General features: G+C 42.0%; 1 protein-coding gene across 2 annotated transcripts in view; it reads left to right on the top strand.

Moving 5' to 3' along the window:
- Positions 1-5,992: 5,992 nt before the first annotated feature.
- The window catches only part of sestd1 (SEC14 and spectrin domains 1), a 53,207-nt gene continuing 39,685 nt past the window's right edge, over positions 5,993-19,514 (top strand). The window contains exons 1-4 of one of the 2 annotated variants that reach the window (XM_042306684.1): positions 5,993-6,272; positions 8,518-8,570; positions 8,723-8,800; positions 17,370-17,478. In XM_042306684.1, the coding sequence (XP_042162618.1) occupies positions 8,746-8,800; positions 17,370-17,478 (164 nt within the window). In that variant the 5' untranslated portion in view covers positions 5,993-6,272; positions 8,518-8,570; positions 8,723-8,745. The remainder of the gene's footprint in view (positions 6,273-8,517; positions 8,571-8,722; positions 8,801-17,369; positions 17,479-19,514) is intronic. The other variant, XM_042306683.1, reaches the window with a different exon arrangement.

Below are 19,514 nucleotides of genomic sequence, written 5' to 3' on the forward strand. Positions count from 1 at the left end.
ATTTTATGGTGGAGATCAAGTTTATAAATTGCCTGGCTGGGCTGATGAGACAGTGGATTAAATAGGCATTTTAATGTCATAGATTTAGCTGGTGGTAATTTGTGGAATAGACACAGGTTGGAATGCGGTTTTAACCAATCAGCATTCAGGATTAGACCCACCCGTTGTATAACGGGTAGCCGGAGTTGATAAAATTACACATATTTAGACCTGTTGTGACATATACAAGTATTGCATTGTTTTATGGCTAGATATGACACCTATATAAGAGTGTCAAAACCTACAAAACCTCCAACACAAGGCAAAACATTCTATTACACCATAGCCTACATGTCAACACTATGTGTTGTATATATATTTTTGAGATATTAAATGATCATAAAGATCTTTGTCCCCATGTGCAGTTGCAAACCGTAGTCAGGCTTTTTTATGGCGGTTTTTGAGCAGTGGCTTCTTCCTTGCTGAACGGCCTTTCAGGTTATGTCGATATTGGACTCCTTTTACTGTGGATATAGATACTTTGTACCTGTTTGCTCCAGCATCTTCACAAGGTCCTTTGCTGTTGTTCTGGGATTGATTTGCACTTTTCGTATCAAAGTACATTAATCTCTAGGAGACAGAATGCGTCTCCTTCCTGAGGTATGACGGCTATGTGGTCCCATGGTGTTTATACTTGCATACTACTGTTTGTACAGATAAACGTGGTACCTTCAGGCATTTGGAAATTGCCTCCAAGGATGAACCGGACTTGTGGAGGTCTACAATTTTTTTTCTGAGGTCTTGGCTGACTTCTTTTGACTTTCCAATAATGTCAAGCAACGAGGCACTGAGTTTGAAGGTAGGCCTTGAAATACATGCACAGGTTCACCTCCAATTGACTCAAATTATGTCAATTAGCCTATCAAAAGCTTCTAAAGCCATGACATCATTCTTTGGAATTTTCCAAGCTGTTTAAAGGCACACTCAACTTAGTGTATGTAAACTTCTGACCCACTGGAATTGTGATACAGTGAATTAGTGTCACGTTCGTCGTAACAATGAGACCAAGGGGCAGCGTGATAAGAATACATTCTTCTTAATTAACGAAGAACACTTAAACAAACTAACAAAACAACAAAACGAACGTGACGCTATGATAAATAAGTATTTGGTCACCTACAAACAAGCAAGATTTTTGGCTCTCACAGACCTGTAACTTCTTTAAGAGGCTCCTCTGTCCTCCACTCGTTACCTGTATTAATGGTACCTGTTTGAACTTGTTATCAGTATAAAAGACACCTGTCCACAACATCAAACAGTCACACTCCAAACTCCACTATGGCCAAGACCAAAGAGCTGTCAAAGGACACCAGAAACAAAATTGTAGACCTGCACCAGGCTGGGAAGATTGAATCTGCAATAGGTAAGCAGCTTGGTTTGAAGAAATCAACTGTGGGAGCAATTATTAGGAAATGGAAGACATACAAGACCACTGATAATCTCCCTCGATCTGGGGCTCCACGCAAGATCTCACCCCGTGGGGTCAAAAAGATCACAAGAACGGTGAGCAAAAATCCCAGAACCACACGGGGGGACCTAGTGAATGACCTGCAGAGAGCTGGGACCAAAGTAACAAACCCTACCATCAGTAACACACTACGCCGCCAGGGACTCAAATCCTGCAGTGCCAGACGTGTCCCCCTGCTTAAGCCAGTACATGTCCAGGCCCGTCCCAAGTTTGCTAGAGAGCATTTGGATGATCCAGAAGAAGATTGGGAGAATGTCATATGGTCAGATGAAACCAAAATATAACTTTTTGGTAAAAACTCAACTCGTCGTGTTTGGAGGACAAAGAATGCTGAGGTGCATCCAAAGAACACCATACCTACTGTGAAGCATGGGGGTGGAAACATCATGCTTTGGGGCTGTTTTTCTGGACTGGGGACCGTCGCTGGAGACCCCGGACTGGGGACCGTAGTTGGAACCCCGGGCTGGTGACCGGGCTGGGGACCGTCGCTGGATACCCCGGACTGTGGCCCGTCGTAGGAGACCCCGGACTGTGGCCCGTCGTAGGAGACCCCGGACTGTGGCCCGTCGTAGGAGACCCCGGACTGTGGCCCGTCGTAGGAGGTTCCGGACTGTGGCCCGTCGTAGGAGGTTCTGGACTGTGGCCCGTCGTAGGAGGTTCCGGACTGTGGCCCGTCGTAGGAGGTTCCGGACTGTGAACTGTCGCCGGACGCTCTGGACTGGGTACTGTCGCCGGACGCTCTGGACTGGGTACTGTCGCCGGACGCTCTGGACTGGGTACTGTCGCCGGACGCTTTGGACTGCCGAGGCGCACTGGAAGCCTTGTGCGTGGTGCTGGCACTGGTGGTACCGGGCTGGTGACACGCACTTCAGGGCGAGTGCGGGGAGCAGGAACAGGGCGTACTTGACCCTGGAGGCGCACTGGAGGTCTGGTGCGTGGTGCCGGAACTGGTGGTTCCGGGCTGGTGACACGCACCTCAGGGCGAGTGCTGGGAGGAGGAACAGGGTGTACTGGACCCTGAAGGCGCACTGGATGCCTGGTGCGTGGTGCCGGAACTGGTGGTACCGGGCTGGTGACATGCACCTCAGGGCGAGTGCAGGGAGGAGGAACAGGGCGTACTGGACTGCCGAGGCACACTGTAGGCCTGGTGCGTGGTGCCGGCACTGGTGGTACCGGGCTGGTGACACGTACCTCAGAGCGAGTGCGGGTAGCAGGGACAGGACACACCTGACTGGGAAAGCGCACTTGAGGGAGAGTGCGAGGAGTTGGCACAGGACGCACTGGGTCTTGAAGGTACACTGGAGACCGGCATCAATTGTTCCGGAACATTAACACACGTTTCAGGACGAGTACGGAGAGCTGACTCAGGTGGCACCAAACTGACAACATGTTCTTTTATTCCAAATCTGTGCATCCCCCACCAACTCAACAACTCCCCCATTTCTCTCTCATCTGAATCCTCCTTCTTCTCCCAGACTGGCTCTGGTTTACTCCTCGGCTCCGCCGACTGCTCCATGTGCCCTCCCCAAAAAATGATTGGGGTTTCTGTGGTTGCCTTGACTCCTCGTATCGTTGCCTTTCCTCCTGTGCTATCTCCACCTGCTTCCATGGCAGGGTCTTGTCCCCTGCCATTACCACCTCCCAGGTCCAGGATGTCCTCCACTCATCTTTCTCCCGGGCCCAGGATGTCCGCTCCTCATTCACATGCTGCTAGGTCCTTATTTGGTTGGTTATTCTGTCACGTTCATCGTAACGATGAGACCAAGGTGCAGCGTGATAAGAATACATTCTTCTTTAATTAATGAAGAACACGTAAACAAACTAACAAAACAAACGTGAAGCTATGATAAACCGAATGCTGACATGCATCTTCACATAGACAATAACCCACACATTGGAAATAGCAACCTAAATAGGATCCCCAATCAGAGACAACGATAAACAGCTGCCTCTGATTGGGAACCAATTCAGGCCACCATTGACCTACATTTACCTAGTCAAACCAAAACCCCATAGATATACAAAAAACCCTAGACAAGGTAAAAACACACATACCAACCTTGTCACACCCTGACCTAACCAAAATATTAAAGAAAACCAAAATAACTAAGGTCAGGGTGTGACAATTAGAAGTGAAATAATCTGTCTGTAAACAATTGTTGGGAAAATTACTTGTGTCATGCACCAAGTAGATGTCCTAACCGACTTGCCAAAATTATAGTTTGTTAGTGGTTGAAAAACAAGTTTTAATGACTCCAACCTACGTGTATGTAAACCTCCGACTTCAACTGTAGATTGGATAGAGATCCCAATATCTGTAATTATGATACATGTATAGGGACTGTACCTACTTTATCAAAAGATGCATTTTCTTGACAGTGCATATTTAGTCACTTCTCCTAATCCAGTGATATACTGTATAATCCTGGCTTTCTGTTCAGTGCAGAAATGTTGTATAAAGCCTTATTTTTGCTTGGCAGGTATTACTCATATGTATTGTGCCTATTGCCTCCTCTGACATAACTAAGTAACTCCAAGTACTTTGCTCTGTCTGATCTCAAAGCCAACACACCTCCACATTTAACACTCTGAGTTGATGTCAGGTTTAAACATACAGCCAACACAATTTTATGTTTAGCACTCTAAGACTCTTTCAGGTTTAGCTAAACATACAGCCCACACAACTTCATCTTACATTCTATCTGTTTGGTCGATAGTACGAATAGGCCTACATCCACACAATCATTGCAGACTGCCCAGCATCTCATCATTACCACTGAACACAATGGTACTTTCTACAAAGTAGTTTCTTTACCAAAATCAGCCAGTCATATTTTACACGTGGCCTTTTTTATCAATTTGACTTGGAATACTAAGTCATCGTATAGATATGGATGTACAATGGACACAAATATAAATGTTTTTTTTGTCCCATGTTTCATGAGCTGAAAGAAAAGATCCCAGAAATGTTCCATATGCACAAAAACCTTATTTCCCTCAAATGTTGTGAACAAACAAGCATAAGCTACGGACAACGAATACAATTGCATTTTATTGGAGGCAATATGAATGCACAGAGATGCCGTGATGAGATCCTTAGGACCATTGTTGTGCCATTCATCCACCGCCATCACCTCATGTTTGAGCATGATAATGCACAGCCCCATGTTGCAAGGATCTGTACACAATTCCTGGAATCTGTAAATGTCCCAGTTCTTCCATGGCCTGCATACTCACCAGACACATCACCCATTGAGCATGTTTGGGATGCTCTGGATCAACGTATTCAACAGAGTGTTCCAGTTCCCGCTAATATCTAGAAACTTTGCACAGCCATTGAAAATGATTGGGACAACATTCCACAGGCCATAATCAACAGCCTGATCAACTCTATGCGAAGGAGATGTGTTGCACTGCATGAGGCAAATGGTGGTCAGCTTTTTTTTAAGGTATCTGTGACCAACAGATGCATATCTGTATTCCAGTCATGTGAAATTCATAGATTAGGGCCTAATTAATTAATTTAAATGGACTGATTTCCTTATATGAACTGTAACTCAGTAAAATCTTTTAAATTGTTGCATGCTGCTTTTATATTTTTGTTCAGTGCAATATTTAAAGCACGAATGCAGTTTTATGTAAATTAGCTAATTAGGGTCAGAATGACAGTCAACATGTTGTATGCTGCATCATATAAAAACATGCCTGCCCTGAATCAGAACTGCTGAATTCATGCATGTGAGCAGGGAACATTTTATCACAGCTTTGAATAGAAAGGCAGAGACATCTAGTGGTTCTTCAGAGACACAATAATCCTAAATACGTTGCACACCTCATTACTATAGAAAACACATATTAAACATGTAATGAATTTAAATTAAGGGACCATATACAAAGTCTATTGTTGGAAATTAGTTTGATTGTTGATTTGGGAGGAAATTTTCAAAACATAAATGTTCAGCTTTATCAGAGAACATACTTATTTGTGTTTCTTATCTTCATCAGTTGCATCTAAATAACAAATACACAATTACACATGAATGAACACATTAATAATAATTATTATAATAGTGACTATAATTACCTTGCCTACTGTTTATTACAGCTGTATAAACTATCCACAAACGTATAAGCCTAGTTAACAGTTTATAAACTATTTATATACCATTTTACGGTAGCGTTACCTAGCCTACTGTCTCTAAAATAATACTAAAATGTTTATAAAGATGTTATAACGTTTATAAAGCTTTATAAAACATATCATATAAAAAATGTATGTAATCTTCACCTTTTTAAACAATAAAATGTTTTGCCCTCACTGTCATTATATATGATAATAAAAAGTGCTGTTTTATAAATAATACATCCTGACAGTTTCCATATTTTTCATTTGAATGGAAAACGGCTCATTGAATCCGTTTCTACCGGGCAGAGAGAGCACTAAGTAGTGTCCGTTTGGGAGTGGCCTCTGTAGTAAAAGTCCAGCCCCCAGAAAACAAACCATATTTCAATAGCAAATCCAGTGTCGATATGGCTGAGTTGTAACTTTTGGGGATACAATTTTTATAACGGCGTCTAAAGCCTTGAAAGATGGGATCGCATAGATGTGTTCGCGTAGGCTAAACCGTCCAAAAAATCAGTGGAACTCGGTCAGATAAACATTGCGATTTTTCACTAGAAACAGCTGCCTACTGCTGCACCTCCAAACAAACTACATTGATTCAACATCGTATAACGGTACACACTTCGTCCTGTTTCGTCTGAGGTAAGAATGAAATCGTCCCTTCGGTCGTTACAATGCAACATTATCAAGGATTATAATGGGAACACGGTTAGAGCGGGATTCAATGTCATTGTGTCTGCAATAGCCTACTCTAATGCAACAGTGTTTTATTGCTTCTGTTGGTTGTGTCGCCACTAGCCAGTTGTTGGGGGAAAACCTCGTGCTACCGCCACAGTTATACAAACGCTGCTTCTTATTCAGCACGGGTGAGCAAATGTGTAGCTATATCATCATACATTTCATACATCATGAAGAGGGTCATACATGATAGAATGTACGAAACGAGCTCGAGCGATGAACAGGCCATGGAGGTGGGTCCTTCGATTTCAGGGCTTTTGTCTCGTGGCTATAGCTGTGTGCCCGGCTATAAAACCATTCTACAATGATCTGCCAACAGATAAGGATAGCCTAATATCGAAACTTGCAATTGAACCTAAATGTAAGAAAGTGTATGTCTGTTTATTCTCAACCATGCCTATTATTGCCTACCCTCATAAACGCCCCTTTCATACCTAGCCAATGCGTCGTGGCCTTTGGTAATGTCATTGAAAATGTCATCATTATCGAATTACTGAAGCCAACCGTTGAAAGCAAGGACAACTATTATCAATGCTCTGGTGGCAGTCTAATATTCAAATTGACAATATTATGCCTTTTATCAAAATAAGTAGCATTGTTATTGTCATCAATTACAGCTTCCACATATGAGTACCTATTTATTCTAGGAGTATGAGAATATGAGTGAGGTTATCCAGTGGCTATTTACCAGTGGTGGGAAAAGTACTCAATTGTCATACTTAGTAAGGATACCTTAATAGAAATGGACTCAAGTGAAAGTGACAGTCAACCAGTAAAAAACTACTTGAGTAAAAGTCTAAAAGTATTTGGTTTTAAATCTACTTAAGAATCAAAAGTAAATGGAATTGCAAAAATGAATTTAAAAAGTAAAAGTCTAAATAATTTCAAATTCCTTATATTAAGCAAACCAGACTACACATTTTTCACATTTCATTAAATTTTTTAAAATTAAGGGATGACCAGGGGCACACTGCAACACCCAGATATAATTTACAAACAAAGCATTTGTGTTTAGTGAGTCCGCCAGACCAGAGGCAGTAGGGATGACCAGGTATGCTCTCTTGACAAGTGTGTGAATTGGACCACCTGTCAACATGTAATGAGTACTTTTGGGTGTTGGGGAAAATGTATGGATTAAAAAGTAGATTATTTTCTTTAGGAATGTAGTGAAGTAAAAGTAAAAGTTGCCAAACATATAAACAGTATAAAGAAATACTGATACCCCAAAAAAACTACTTAAGTAGTACTTTAAAGTATTTTTATTTAAATACTTTACACCACTGCTAATTACAGTAGCCTCTGGCAGTCAACACACTTTACACATCATGCACATATTTGATCTAGATATAATAGCTCAGAGACACTAACTTTACAGGAAAAAAGCAAACCCAACTTTCTCTAATAATATATGACACAAGGACAAGGTTATTTCATTATTAATGGTTATAGTGGTTTGATAACTGTAGTCTGGATGAACCCAAAATTACACTATGCTACATGCAAGTTAGAGAGAAGAAGGTACAGTAAAACAGGTCTTCATCCCAAATGGTACCCTATTCCCTATGTAGTGCACTACTTTTGACCAGGGCCCATGACCAGGCCATTTGGCATGTAATCTATGATAATATGCCAGTGGGTGGCTCAGTACTGTGCAGTAAGTCAGAGTTTGCTGCATTTCAATCTACTAATGGGTTTCAAATGTTTCCCGACACTGATTTGGCCACAACCATGTAAATCTATCATTCTGCAGTCTTTGGGATAAAAACAGATTTGACTGAAAGGATATGATGATGTACTGCAGTGGTTTGAGTATCATTCAGTTCAGTTAAGACAAGACATGTTAATGATAACAGCCCAGATGGGTAATCCTCCCACCGCTTGTTTAGCAGAATCATGTAAGTTTATTAGTGTATTTGAAGCTAATGGAATACAATAGAACAGAATAGTTACACTTCCTTCTTCATACTTCATAACTTGATACTGTAGCCTACCTAAGTGCCTGGAGATTGTTTTGTTCTCACAAAGTAATAAGGTATGTCTTGATTCGACGTTTGGGGATGATTCGTTTGTCAACATGATTGTCAATATTGAGCTAGTTGCTACTTATCTATAGTGTTGACTTGTTCTCATCTCTTTGTTCTCATTACAGAACATGTGCCCAGAAGGAAAAGTTTGAAGGAGGTACCTGTGATTTCCAGGAAGGTAAAGCATCTAGGCTTTTCATTGTATCATTTGGCGATTCATTGACAAAGTGATCACAGTTCTAAATGCTATGTTGTATGTGTGCGCGTGTGTGAGTGATCATGTCATTATCATGTCACCTGCTTTGCTATACCTACATCTTTACTTTTCAGACTGAAGGGTGGAACTTGCCAGGATGGATGCCACCAACATACTGCCCATTCTGAAGAAACGCCTAGCCTTCTTGTCAGGTAATAACATGCTCCAATCAGTCAAAAATGTTTGCGGTGAGTACAGTGGTGAGAGTGAGCATTATCAAATAAATAAAAGGCAGGCAGAGTTGACAAAAAAAAGACACTTCAAGATATGCAGGCTCATATAAATCCCAGGATTGTCAAGCTTTATGTGTACCACACATCTAACTCTCACTTTCATCAATTTGTTTAATCATCATAGTTGTACTAGGAGTGTAGAAGCTGGTCCTTGGTGGTCTGATAAATACCCCTCTCTACTCTTGCTGCTGGCAGGCAGTGTGTTGTGATGAAGGTGAATGATAATGGCCTGTTGTTCTGCCCTGCCTGCTGCTGCCCGAATTAGGTTTCTCATCATGTTGATGACTTTGATTTGAAGGTCACAGCATCAGGACCACATCAGAGAGGGACTCTCCAGAGATGCTGAGTGTTCAGAATACTGTTGAAGGTCTCACTGACTTACCAGGCGCTAGATACACAACAAAACGAAGGCTTGTGGCATTAGAATAGAATATATCTTTATTCTACTTGTGACACTGAAAGTATAATGAAAGCTAATAGTTCAGTTCACAAATATTGACAATATAGAATTTGTTTTGATGGTAATAGCTGTTATTATCTTGTTTGCTACTAAGATAACAATGTCTTGGATTGAGCTGCTGTACGTTATATACTTCACACTGATTTTTTTAGCGAGTAAATGGGGTTTCTCTTGAGATTGAGTTTCTAATTTTGGCAAAATAATAGTTATAGACATAAATGTTTGAATACTTCAACATTTGCCAGTGAGTGTTAAATGAAGACTTCTGCTAGTTTAAAATAGTTTTGTTGTTATTTCCAGACTGGAAAAGGTCTCAAACAGACGCATAATTGTTTCAGGAAAATCACAACACTCAATCATGTGGTTTCCTATGTTTAGAGTCTTACACACAAAAGAAAAACAATGAACAGAGCTGCTGCTTTTCATTCAGTGAAATGTTGTGACGAGGTTACTGCCTGACTCATTCTGGCTTGACAGAAGACTAACTTTGATGAGGAGTTGCTTTTACTTCTCTTGTCATCAAGTGTACGTACATGACTATACCGCTGACTGACTCACACTGGCTTGATAGAAGACTAACTTTGACAAAGAGCTATTGCTTTTACGTCACTGACTCATAGTGGACACTAAACTAACTTTGATGAGAACAAGAGTTGTTGCTTTTACCATTTTAGCCTTGACATGTGGCACTAGTCAGTCTGTTGGTTCATCCCCCTCATAATTATACAGATATGTTATGAGAAATGAGAGCGTTTTATGAGCCTTTTTGTTAGTTTTGGTGTTCCGCAGGATGTTTTTTGGCTGTTCGCGCTCACACAGTTTTTCTTGAGGCATGTCATAGTTCGGTAGCTGTAGGGGTGGGAACTATGGACGGGATTCTTCAATGAAGTGTTTGCTGTCATTCAACGAGAGAGATTTGAGGGCTCCGCAGCAACGAGACCCTACTGTCTGCAGTGCACTACTAGTTTCCATGCACATTATTTCACTATATAAGTACAACACCCAACATCTTAGCTAGATGTAAAATTGAGGGACTAAGACCTGCAAAAACGTCAAATTTATAATAGATTTCTAGATTTATGTTAGATTCATTTGTCACATATATCGATTAGAACAGGTGTAGACCTCACAGTGAAATGCTTACTTACAAGCCCTTAACCAACAATGCAGTTTTAAGAAAAATACCTCAAATAAATTAAGAAATAAAAGTAACAAATAATTAAAGAGCAGCAGTAAAATAACAACAGCATGGCTATATACAGAGGGTACTGGTACAGAGTCAATGGGCACCGGTTAGTCAAGGTAATTGAGGTAGTATGTACATGTAGGTAGAGTTATAAAGTGACTATGCATAGATAATAACAGAGAGTAGCAGCAGCGTTAAAAGGGGGGGGCAATGCAAATAGTCTGGTACCGCTTGCCATGGTACCGCTTGCCATGCGGTAGCAGAGAGAACAGTCTATGACTAGGGTGGCTGGAGTCTTTGACAATTTTTAGGGACTTCTTCTGACACTGCCTGGTATAGAGATCCTGGATGGCAGGAAGCTTGGCCCCGGTGATGTATTGGGTCGTACGCACTATCCTCTGTAGTGCTTTGCGGTCAGAGGCCGAGCAGTTGCCATACCAGGCAGTGAGATGCAACCCGTCAGGATGCTCTCAATGGTGCAGCTGTAGAACCTTTTGAGGATCTGAGGACCCATGACAAATCTTTTCAGTTTCCTGAGAGGGAATAGGTTTTGTTGTGCCCTCTTTATGACTGTCTTGGTGTGCTTGGACCATGTTAGTTTGTTGGTGATGTGGACGCTAAGGAACTTGAAGCTCTCAACCTGCTCCACTATAGCCCCGTCGATGAAAATGAGGGCGTGCTCGGGCCTCCTTTTCCAAGAAGGACAAACAACTGTAATCAGTGTTTCCCCTTTTTGGTCATAACATGTGATCTGATCTTCATCTAAGTCACAACAATAGACAAACACAGTGTGCTTAAACTAATAAAACACAAATTATTGTACTTTTCTTGTGTATATTGAATACATCATTTAAACTTTCACAGTGTAGGTTGGAAAAAGTATTTGAACCCCTAGGCTAATGACTTCTCCAAAAGGAGTCAGCTAAACTGGAGTCCAATCAATGAGATGAGATTGGAGATGCCTTTCCCGATTTAAAAACAGTCACACAATTTGAGATTGCTATTCACAAGAAGCATTGCCTGATGTGAACTATGCCTCGAACAAAAAAATGAATTCCCAAGTTTATCAAGACATTTTGCAGGAGAATGTGTCCGCCAATTGAAGCTCATCAGAACTTGGGTGATGCAACAGGACAACAACCCAAAACACATAAATAAATTTGCAACATAATTATTTCAACAGAAAAAAAATATGCCTTCTGGAGTGGCCCAGTCAGAGTCCTGACCTCAACCCGATTGAGATGCTGTGGAATGACCTCAAAAGAGTGGTTCACACCAGACATCCAAAGAATATTGCTGAACTGAAACAGTTTTGTAAAGAGGAATGGTCCAAAATTCCTCCTGACCGTTGTGCAGGTCTGATCCGCAACTACAGAAAACTTTTGGTTGAGGTTATTGCTGCCAAAGGAGGGTCAACCAGTTATTAAACCCAAGGGTTCACATACTTTTGCCACCCTGGACTGTGAATGTTGACATGGTGTGTTCAGTAAAGACATGAAAACGTATAATTGTTTGTGTGTTATTAGTTTAAGTAGACTGTGTTTGCCTATTGTTGTGACTTAGATGAAGGTCAGATCAAATGTTATGACCAATTTATGCAGAAATCCAGGTAATTCAAAAGGGTTCACATACTTTTTCTTGCCACTGTATATATATATATATAGATAGATAGATAGATACAGTATATATATATATACAGTACCAGTCAAAGGTTTGGACACACCTACTCATTCCAGGGTTTTCTTTATTTTTACTATTTTCTACATTGTAGAATAATTGTGAAGACATCGAAACTATGAAATAACTCATATGGAATAATCTAGTAAGCAATGAAGTGTTAAACAAATCAAAATCTATTTTATATTTGAGATTCTTCAAAGTAGCCACCCTGTGCCTTGATGACAGCTTTGCACACTCTTGACATTCTCTCAACCAGCTTCATGAGGTGGCCACCTGGAATGCATTTAAATTAACAGGCGTGCCTGGTTAATTATGGAATGTCTTTCCTTCATAAATGCATTTGAGCCAATCAGTTGTGCTGTGACAAGGTAGAGGCGGTATTAGGGCTGGGCGATATGGCAGATTATCACGATATTTTTATATTTTTTCATTCGATAACGATAATTATCACGATATTAATAAAATAATGTTTAAAAGGTGCATATCTGCTTCAGACTCAAGAATGCCTAATTCCTGAACAAACCACTAGGCAGGTAGCCTAGTGGTTAGAGCATTGGGCCAGTAACCAGCAGGTAGCCTAGTGGTTAGAGCGTTGGGCCAGTAACCAGCAGGTAGGCTAGTGGTTAAAGCGTCGGGTCAGTAACCGAAAGGTTGCTAAATCAAATTTTTAAATGTATTTTATTTCACCTATATTTAACCAGGTAGGCCAGTTGAGAACAAGTTCTCATTTACAACTGCGACCTGGCCAAGATAAAGCAAAGCAGTGAAACACAAACAACAACACAGAGTTACCCATGGAATAAACAAACATACAGTCAATAACACAATAGAAAAAAATCTATATACAGTGTGTGCAAATGAGGTAAGATTAGGGAGGTAAAGCAATAAATAGGCCATAGTGGCGAAGTAATTACAATTTATCAAATAAACACTGGAGTGATAGATGTGCTGAAGATGAATGTGCAAGTAGAGATACTGGGGTGCAAAGGAGCAAAAAAAACAATATGGGGATGAGGTAGTTGGATGGGCTATTTACAGATGGGCTATGTACAGGTGCAATGATCTGTGAGCTGCTCTGACAGCTGATGCTTAAAGTTAGTGAGGGAGATATGAGTCTCCAGCTTCAGTGATTTTTGCAATTCGTTCCAGTCATTGGCAGCAGAGAACTGGAAGAGTGTTGGAGGCTATTTTGTAAATGACATTGCCGAAGTCAAAGATCGGTAGGATAGTCAGTTTTACGGGGGTATGTTTGGCAGCATGAGTGAAGGATGCTTTGTTGCGAAATAGGAAGCTGATTCTAGATGTAATTTTGGATTGGAGATGTTTAATATGAGTCTGGAAGGAGAGTGAGTCTGGAAGGAGAGTTTACAGTTTAACCAGACACCTAGGTATTTGTAGTTGTCCACATATTCTAAGTCAGAACCGTCCAGGGTAGTGATACTAGTCAGAAGGGCAGGTGCGGGCAGTGAACGGTTGAAGAGCATGCATTTAGTTTTACTAGCATTTAAGAACAGCTGGAGGCTACGGAAGGAGTGTTGTAATGCAGTACGCCACAGGATGTTTTTGTGCTGATCAAATGCAGTCAGGTCTGGAGTGAACCAAGGGCTATATCTGTTCCTGGTTTTACATTTTTTTGATTGGGGAATGCTTATTTAAGGTGAGGAAAGCACTTTTAAAGAATAACCAGGCATCCTCTACTGACGGAACTAGGTCAATATCCTTCCAGGATACCCAGGCCAGGTCGATTAGACAGGCCTGCTCGCTGAAGTGATTTAGGAGCGTTTGACTGTGATGAGGTGTGGTCGTTTGACCGCAGACCCATTACGGATGCAGGCAATGAGGCAGTGATCGCTGAGATCCTGGTTGTGTGAGATTGAGGGCATCTAGTTTAGATTGTAGAACGGCCAGGGTGTTAAGCATGTCCCAGTTTAGGTCACCTAACAGGATGAGCTCTGAAGATAGATGGGGGGCAATCAATTCACATATGGTGTCCAGGGCACAGCTAGGGGCAGAAGGGGGTCTATAACAAGTGGCAACTGTGAAATAATTGTTTCTGGAAAGGTAGAATTTTAGAAGTAGAAGCTCGAATTGTTTGGGCACAGACCTGGATAGTATGACAGAACTCTGCAGGCTATCTCTGCAGTAGATTGCAACTCCGCCCCCTTTGGCAGTTCTATCTTGTCGGAAAATGTTATCGTTAGGGATGGAAATTTCAGGATTTTTGGTGGCCTTCCTAAGTCAGGATTCAGACACGGCTAGGACATCTGGTTTGGCAGAGTGTGCTAAAGCAGTGAATAAAACAAACTTAGGGAGGAGGTTTCTAATGTTAACGTGCATGAAACCATGGTTTTTGCGGTTACAAGGTTTTTACGGTTACAAATGAGAGTGCCTGGGGAATGGGAGTGGAGCAAGGCGCTGCAGGGCCTGGATTAACCTCTACATCACCAGAGGAGGAGTAGGATAAGGGTATGGCTAAAGACTATAAGAGCTGGTCGTCTAGTGCGTTCGGAACAGAGAGTAAAAGGAGTAGGTTTCTGGAGCTGAAGAATAGATTGAAGGCATAATGTACAGACAAGGGTATTGTAGGATGTGAATACAGTGATGATAAACCTAGGCATTGAGTGACGATGAGAGAGGTTTTGTCTCTAGAGACATAATTTAGACCAGGTGAGGTCACCGCATGTGTGGGAGGTGAAACAAGAGGCCTAGCTAAGGAATATTAGGCAGGGCTGGAGGCTCTACAGTGAAATAAGACAATAATCACTAACCAAAACAGCAATGGATATTGGGAGAGGCATGCGTAGCCAAGTGATCATAGGGACCCGTGGGTAGCTAGGCGAGCTGGAGACACGGTGATTCCGACAGCTAGTGGGCTGGGGCTAGCAGAAGGGCCTTAAAGGGCGTCGCGATGGAAGAAGTCTGTTGTAGCCCCCTCGGACGGTTACGTCGATTGACCAGTCGTGTTGGATTGACAGGGCTCCATGTAGGCAGTAAATGGGTCCAGGCCAATTGGCAAAATAGGTATTGTAGCCCAAGAAATTGGCTGATGGTCCTCTTCAGCTAACAGTACAATATGCTGTAGCGGGCCGCGGCTAGCAGGCTAGCAGATGGGCCTTCAGGGGACGTCGCGACGGAGGAGCCTGTTGAAACCCCTCGGGTGGATTATGTCGGTAGACCACTCGTAATGGATCAGCGGGGCTCCGTGTCAGCAGTAAAAGGGGTCAAGGCCAATTGGCAAAATATGTTTTGTAGCCCAAGGAGTGGCTGATGGACGGTGTTGGTGTTGACTGCTTCGGGGAAGCATCCCTAGATTGGCTGTTGATTGAGGGGCATTTATCAATACCATGGCGCAAACTCAAACGTCCTGCATGTTCCAAAGAGTGATTTTGCTTCAGATGTTGAAAAAGGTTTGTCATATTACCAAACTTAGCCACCTGTCTACGGAACAATTTGCACCGAACATTGCTCTGCTCTTGGTCGGACTTCAAAAAGCCAAACCACTTCCAAATTACTGAAACAGTTTAACCCTTTTTATCAATAATATATTCTCTGTCTCCATGGCTATCACTGCCACTGTTTTCACCCACATCACTCATTTTACGTTGTTAATCGTGGCGACTCCATCACTCGAGGTGCTAAGTGGTTTTTAGTGGGCATATACCTCTCCACGTACATATTGTCACTGTTTGGACTGTTTTGCTATCACAGACTGGAACATCTTCCGGGATTCTTCTAATGGCATTGAGGAGTACACCACATCAGTCACTGGCTTTATCAATAAGTGCATTGAGGACGTGGTCCCCACAGTGACTGTACATACATACCCCAACCAGAAGCAATGGATTACAGGCAACATCCGCACTGAGCTAAAGGGTAGAGCTGCCGCTTTTAAGATCTAGGACTCTAACCCGGACGTTTAAAAGAAATCCTGCTATGCCCTGCGTCGAACCATCAAACAGGCAAAGCGTCAATACAGGGCTAAGATTGAATCATACTACACCGGCTGTGACGCTCGTCTTATGTGGCAGGGCTTTTTGCAACACTGAGGCATGCATGAGAGCATCAGCTGTTCCGGATGACTGTGTGATCACGCTCTCCGTAGCCAACGTGAGTAAGACCTTTAAACAGGTCAACATACACAAGGCTGCGGGGCCAGACAGATTACCAGGGCGTGTGCTCCGGGCATGTGCTGACCAACTGGTAGGTGTCTTCACTGACATTTTCAACATGTCTCTGATAGAGTCTGTAATACCAACATGTTTCAAGCAGACCACCATAGTCCCTGTGCCCAAGATCACAAAGACAAACTGCTTTAATGACTACAGACCCGTAGCACTCACGTCCGTAGCCATGAAGTGCTTTGAAAGGTTGGTAATGGCTCACATCAACCCCATTATCCCAGAAACCCTAGAAAAACTCCATTTGCATACCGCCCAAACAGATCCACAGATAATGCAATCTCTATTGCACTCCACACTGCCCTTTCCCACCTGGACAAAAGGAACACTTATGTGAGATTGCTATTCATTGACTAAAATGTCATGGCATTTGGTGCCCATAGATTTTGTTATAATGTTTGAGTCACTTAGAAGCATAAGAACACGGCATAAGCCATTGCAAAATATCTAGAATTGCTGGAAACAACAAACTTTTGTCTCTGCGGCCAAGAGGTCCTCAACATTTTTGGATTGGAGTCAAAAGTAGTGCACAAATAGCTCACCATTTGGGATACACCCAGAGGCAGAGCTTCCACCATCATTGTAGTTATCCTTGGCGTTTACAAGACGTTACTCCTCCTTCAATAGTTGATTCTTGGCAGACCGTACTTTGAATACTTGGTTCTGCCTGACCTTCTCCAAACCTGCCGTTATATGACTGTTATTTTACATGCAATTTTTAGTGTGCATTCTCTGAAGATTCATTGTTAATGACTCGTACAATTAATCCATGTAGATACCTTAGAATTAGGATTAGAACTGTCTTGGAACATCTGACCATGGCAATTTGACTGGTACACTAATGGGTACGCCCACTACGGTAGATACACCAGGTCTCTCTTGCAAAATAGATTTTATTTCAATGAGAAATACAATTATTTATATCAACTTTATTTCTGCATAAGGTGACTAAGAGTTTATTTTCTGGTTGTTTCACATTCACAGGAGGCAAGGACAGACGCAGTGGGCTGATCCTTACCATTCCACTATGTACAGAACAGACCAGTATGGAGGAGCTCAGCTCCACGTTGGATTACCTCCTTGGCATCCCCAGGTAAGATCCCATTACTGGCACACCCTGTATTATCACCATTGACTTATACTGTATACATCTAGACATATACACTGACAGAACAAAATATTAGGAACACCTTCCTAATATTGAGTTGCACCCCCTTATTGCCCTCAGAACAGCCTCAATTCGTCGGGGCATGGACTCTACAAGGTGTTGAAAGCGTTTCACAGGGATGCTGGCCCATGTTGACTCCAATGCATCCCACAGTTGTGTCTAGTTGACTGGATGTCCTTTGGGTGGTGGACCATTCTTGATACACACGTGAAACTGCTGAGCATGAAAAACCCATCAGCGTTGCAGTTCTTGACACACTCAAACCGGTGTGCCTGGCACCTAACACTTAAATATTTTGTCTTGCCCATTGAATGGCACACATACACAATACATGTCTCAATTGGCTCAAGGCTTAAAAATAAACCTGTCTCCTCTCCTTCATCTACACTGATTAGAGATGAATAAAAGAAGATTGTCTGTATATAAGGACACCTTGTGAGTTATGTCGCTCCTTAGTATTCCCTTAATCCTCTCCTCCGCCCTCAGGGCGATAGCAAGAGGCTCAATAGCCATATCAAATAGGAAATGGGATAAACAGCAACCCTGCTGGCCCCCGCGTGGAGAGGGAAGTAGCTGGAGGTAACATTGTTGGTGCGAACAAAAGCCTCTGTGGATAAGTACAAAATCTTAATCCAGGAAAGTAATGAGTGGTGTAGGGTATTTTATCTGTTCAAAGGGAAGAGAGACTGCAGAATCTTCAAACAACAACTTATAAGATTTGCAAAAAATGGAGCAGTTAACTATGCACTTCAACAGTGCATAGTGAAGGACCAACGAACAGAGTTTGCTCTCAGCTGTCAAAGAAAAGTCCAACCTCTTTGTCTATGTGGCAGTTGTCAGATGTGTGCAAACAGTGGGGAACAGAGTGTATAAAATGAGTTTAGCTTGTCTGTGTAGATTAAGCTAGCTGACATTGCCAACATTGTGTGTTCCTTTCTGCAAGATTCCACACAGAGGAGTTCCTGCAGCTAGTACAAACGGGATGTCGCATACTGCAGCACCCGACTCTTACCTGTATGCCCAGATGTATAACTAAGTCACACAAGGCAACAAGCCTGCATAAGCCAAAAAAAACACTAGCATACACTAGTGGTCAAACGTTTTAGAACACCTACTCAATCAAAGGTTTTTCTTTATTTTTACCATTTTCAACATTGTAGAACTATGAAATAACACATATGGAATCATGAAGTGACCAAAGAATTGTTAAACAAATCAAAATATATTTTATATGACAGCTTTGCACACTCTTGACATTATCTCAACCAGCTTCAGCTGGAATGCTTTTCCAACTGTCTTGAAGGAGTTCCCACATATGCTGAGCACTTGTTGACTTATTTTCCTTCACTATGCGGTCCTACTCATCACAAACCACCTCAATTTGGTAGTGGTCATGGGTTTGTGGAGACCAAGTCATTTGATGCAGTACTTCATCACTCTTCTTCTTTGTAAAATAGCCGTTACACAGCCTGGAGGTGTGTTGGTTTTTCTTTGGATTTCCTCCTACCGTATATATTGTGTTATATTCTCCTACATTATTTTAACATTTCCACAAACTTCAAAGTGCTTTCTTTCCAATGGTACCAATTATATGCATATCCTGGCTTCAGGGCCTGAGTAACAGGCAGTTTACTTTGGGCACGTCAGTCAGGTGGAAATTGAGAACAAAGGGGCCTAGCCCGAAGAAGTTTTAACATAATTTATAATAAACATTATTGCAAAAAAGATAACTAAGCCATAAATCAACCAATGAAATACTGTTGAAACCATTTTGCAAATTTGCTTATACTCCCTTATCATACTGGTAACCTCCCCACAGAGTTAGCCCTTAGGAAGAAATCCCAACTGTACAGTAGACCCAATCTGGTGAAATTTATATCAAAACAAACAAAGACAAAAACAAACAAACAACAGCAATACACTTCTTCAATACACTTGAAATAAAAGATCCCAGAAATGTT

The sequence above is a fragment of the Oncorhynchus tshawytscha genome, linkage group LG26 (assembly GCF_018296145.1).
Source record: "Oncorhynchus tshawytscha isolate Ot180627B linkage group LG26, Otsh_v2.0, whole genome shotgun sequence".
Classification (NCBI taxonomy): Eukaryota; Metazoa; Chordata; class Actinopteri; order Salmoniformes; family Salmonidae; genus Oncorhynchus; species Oncorhynchus tshawytscha.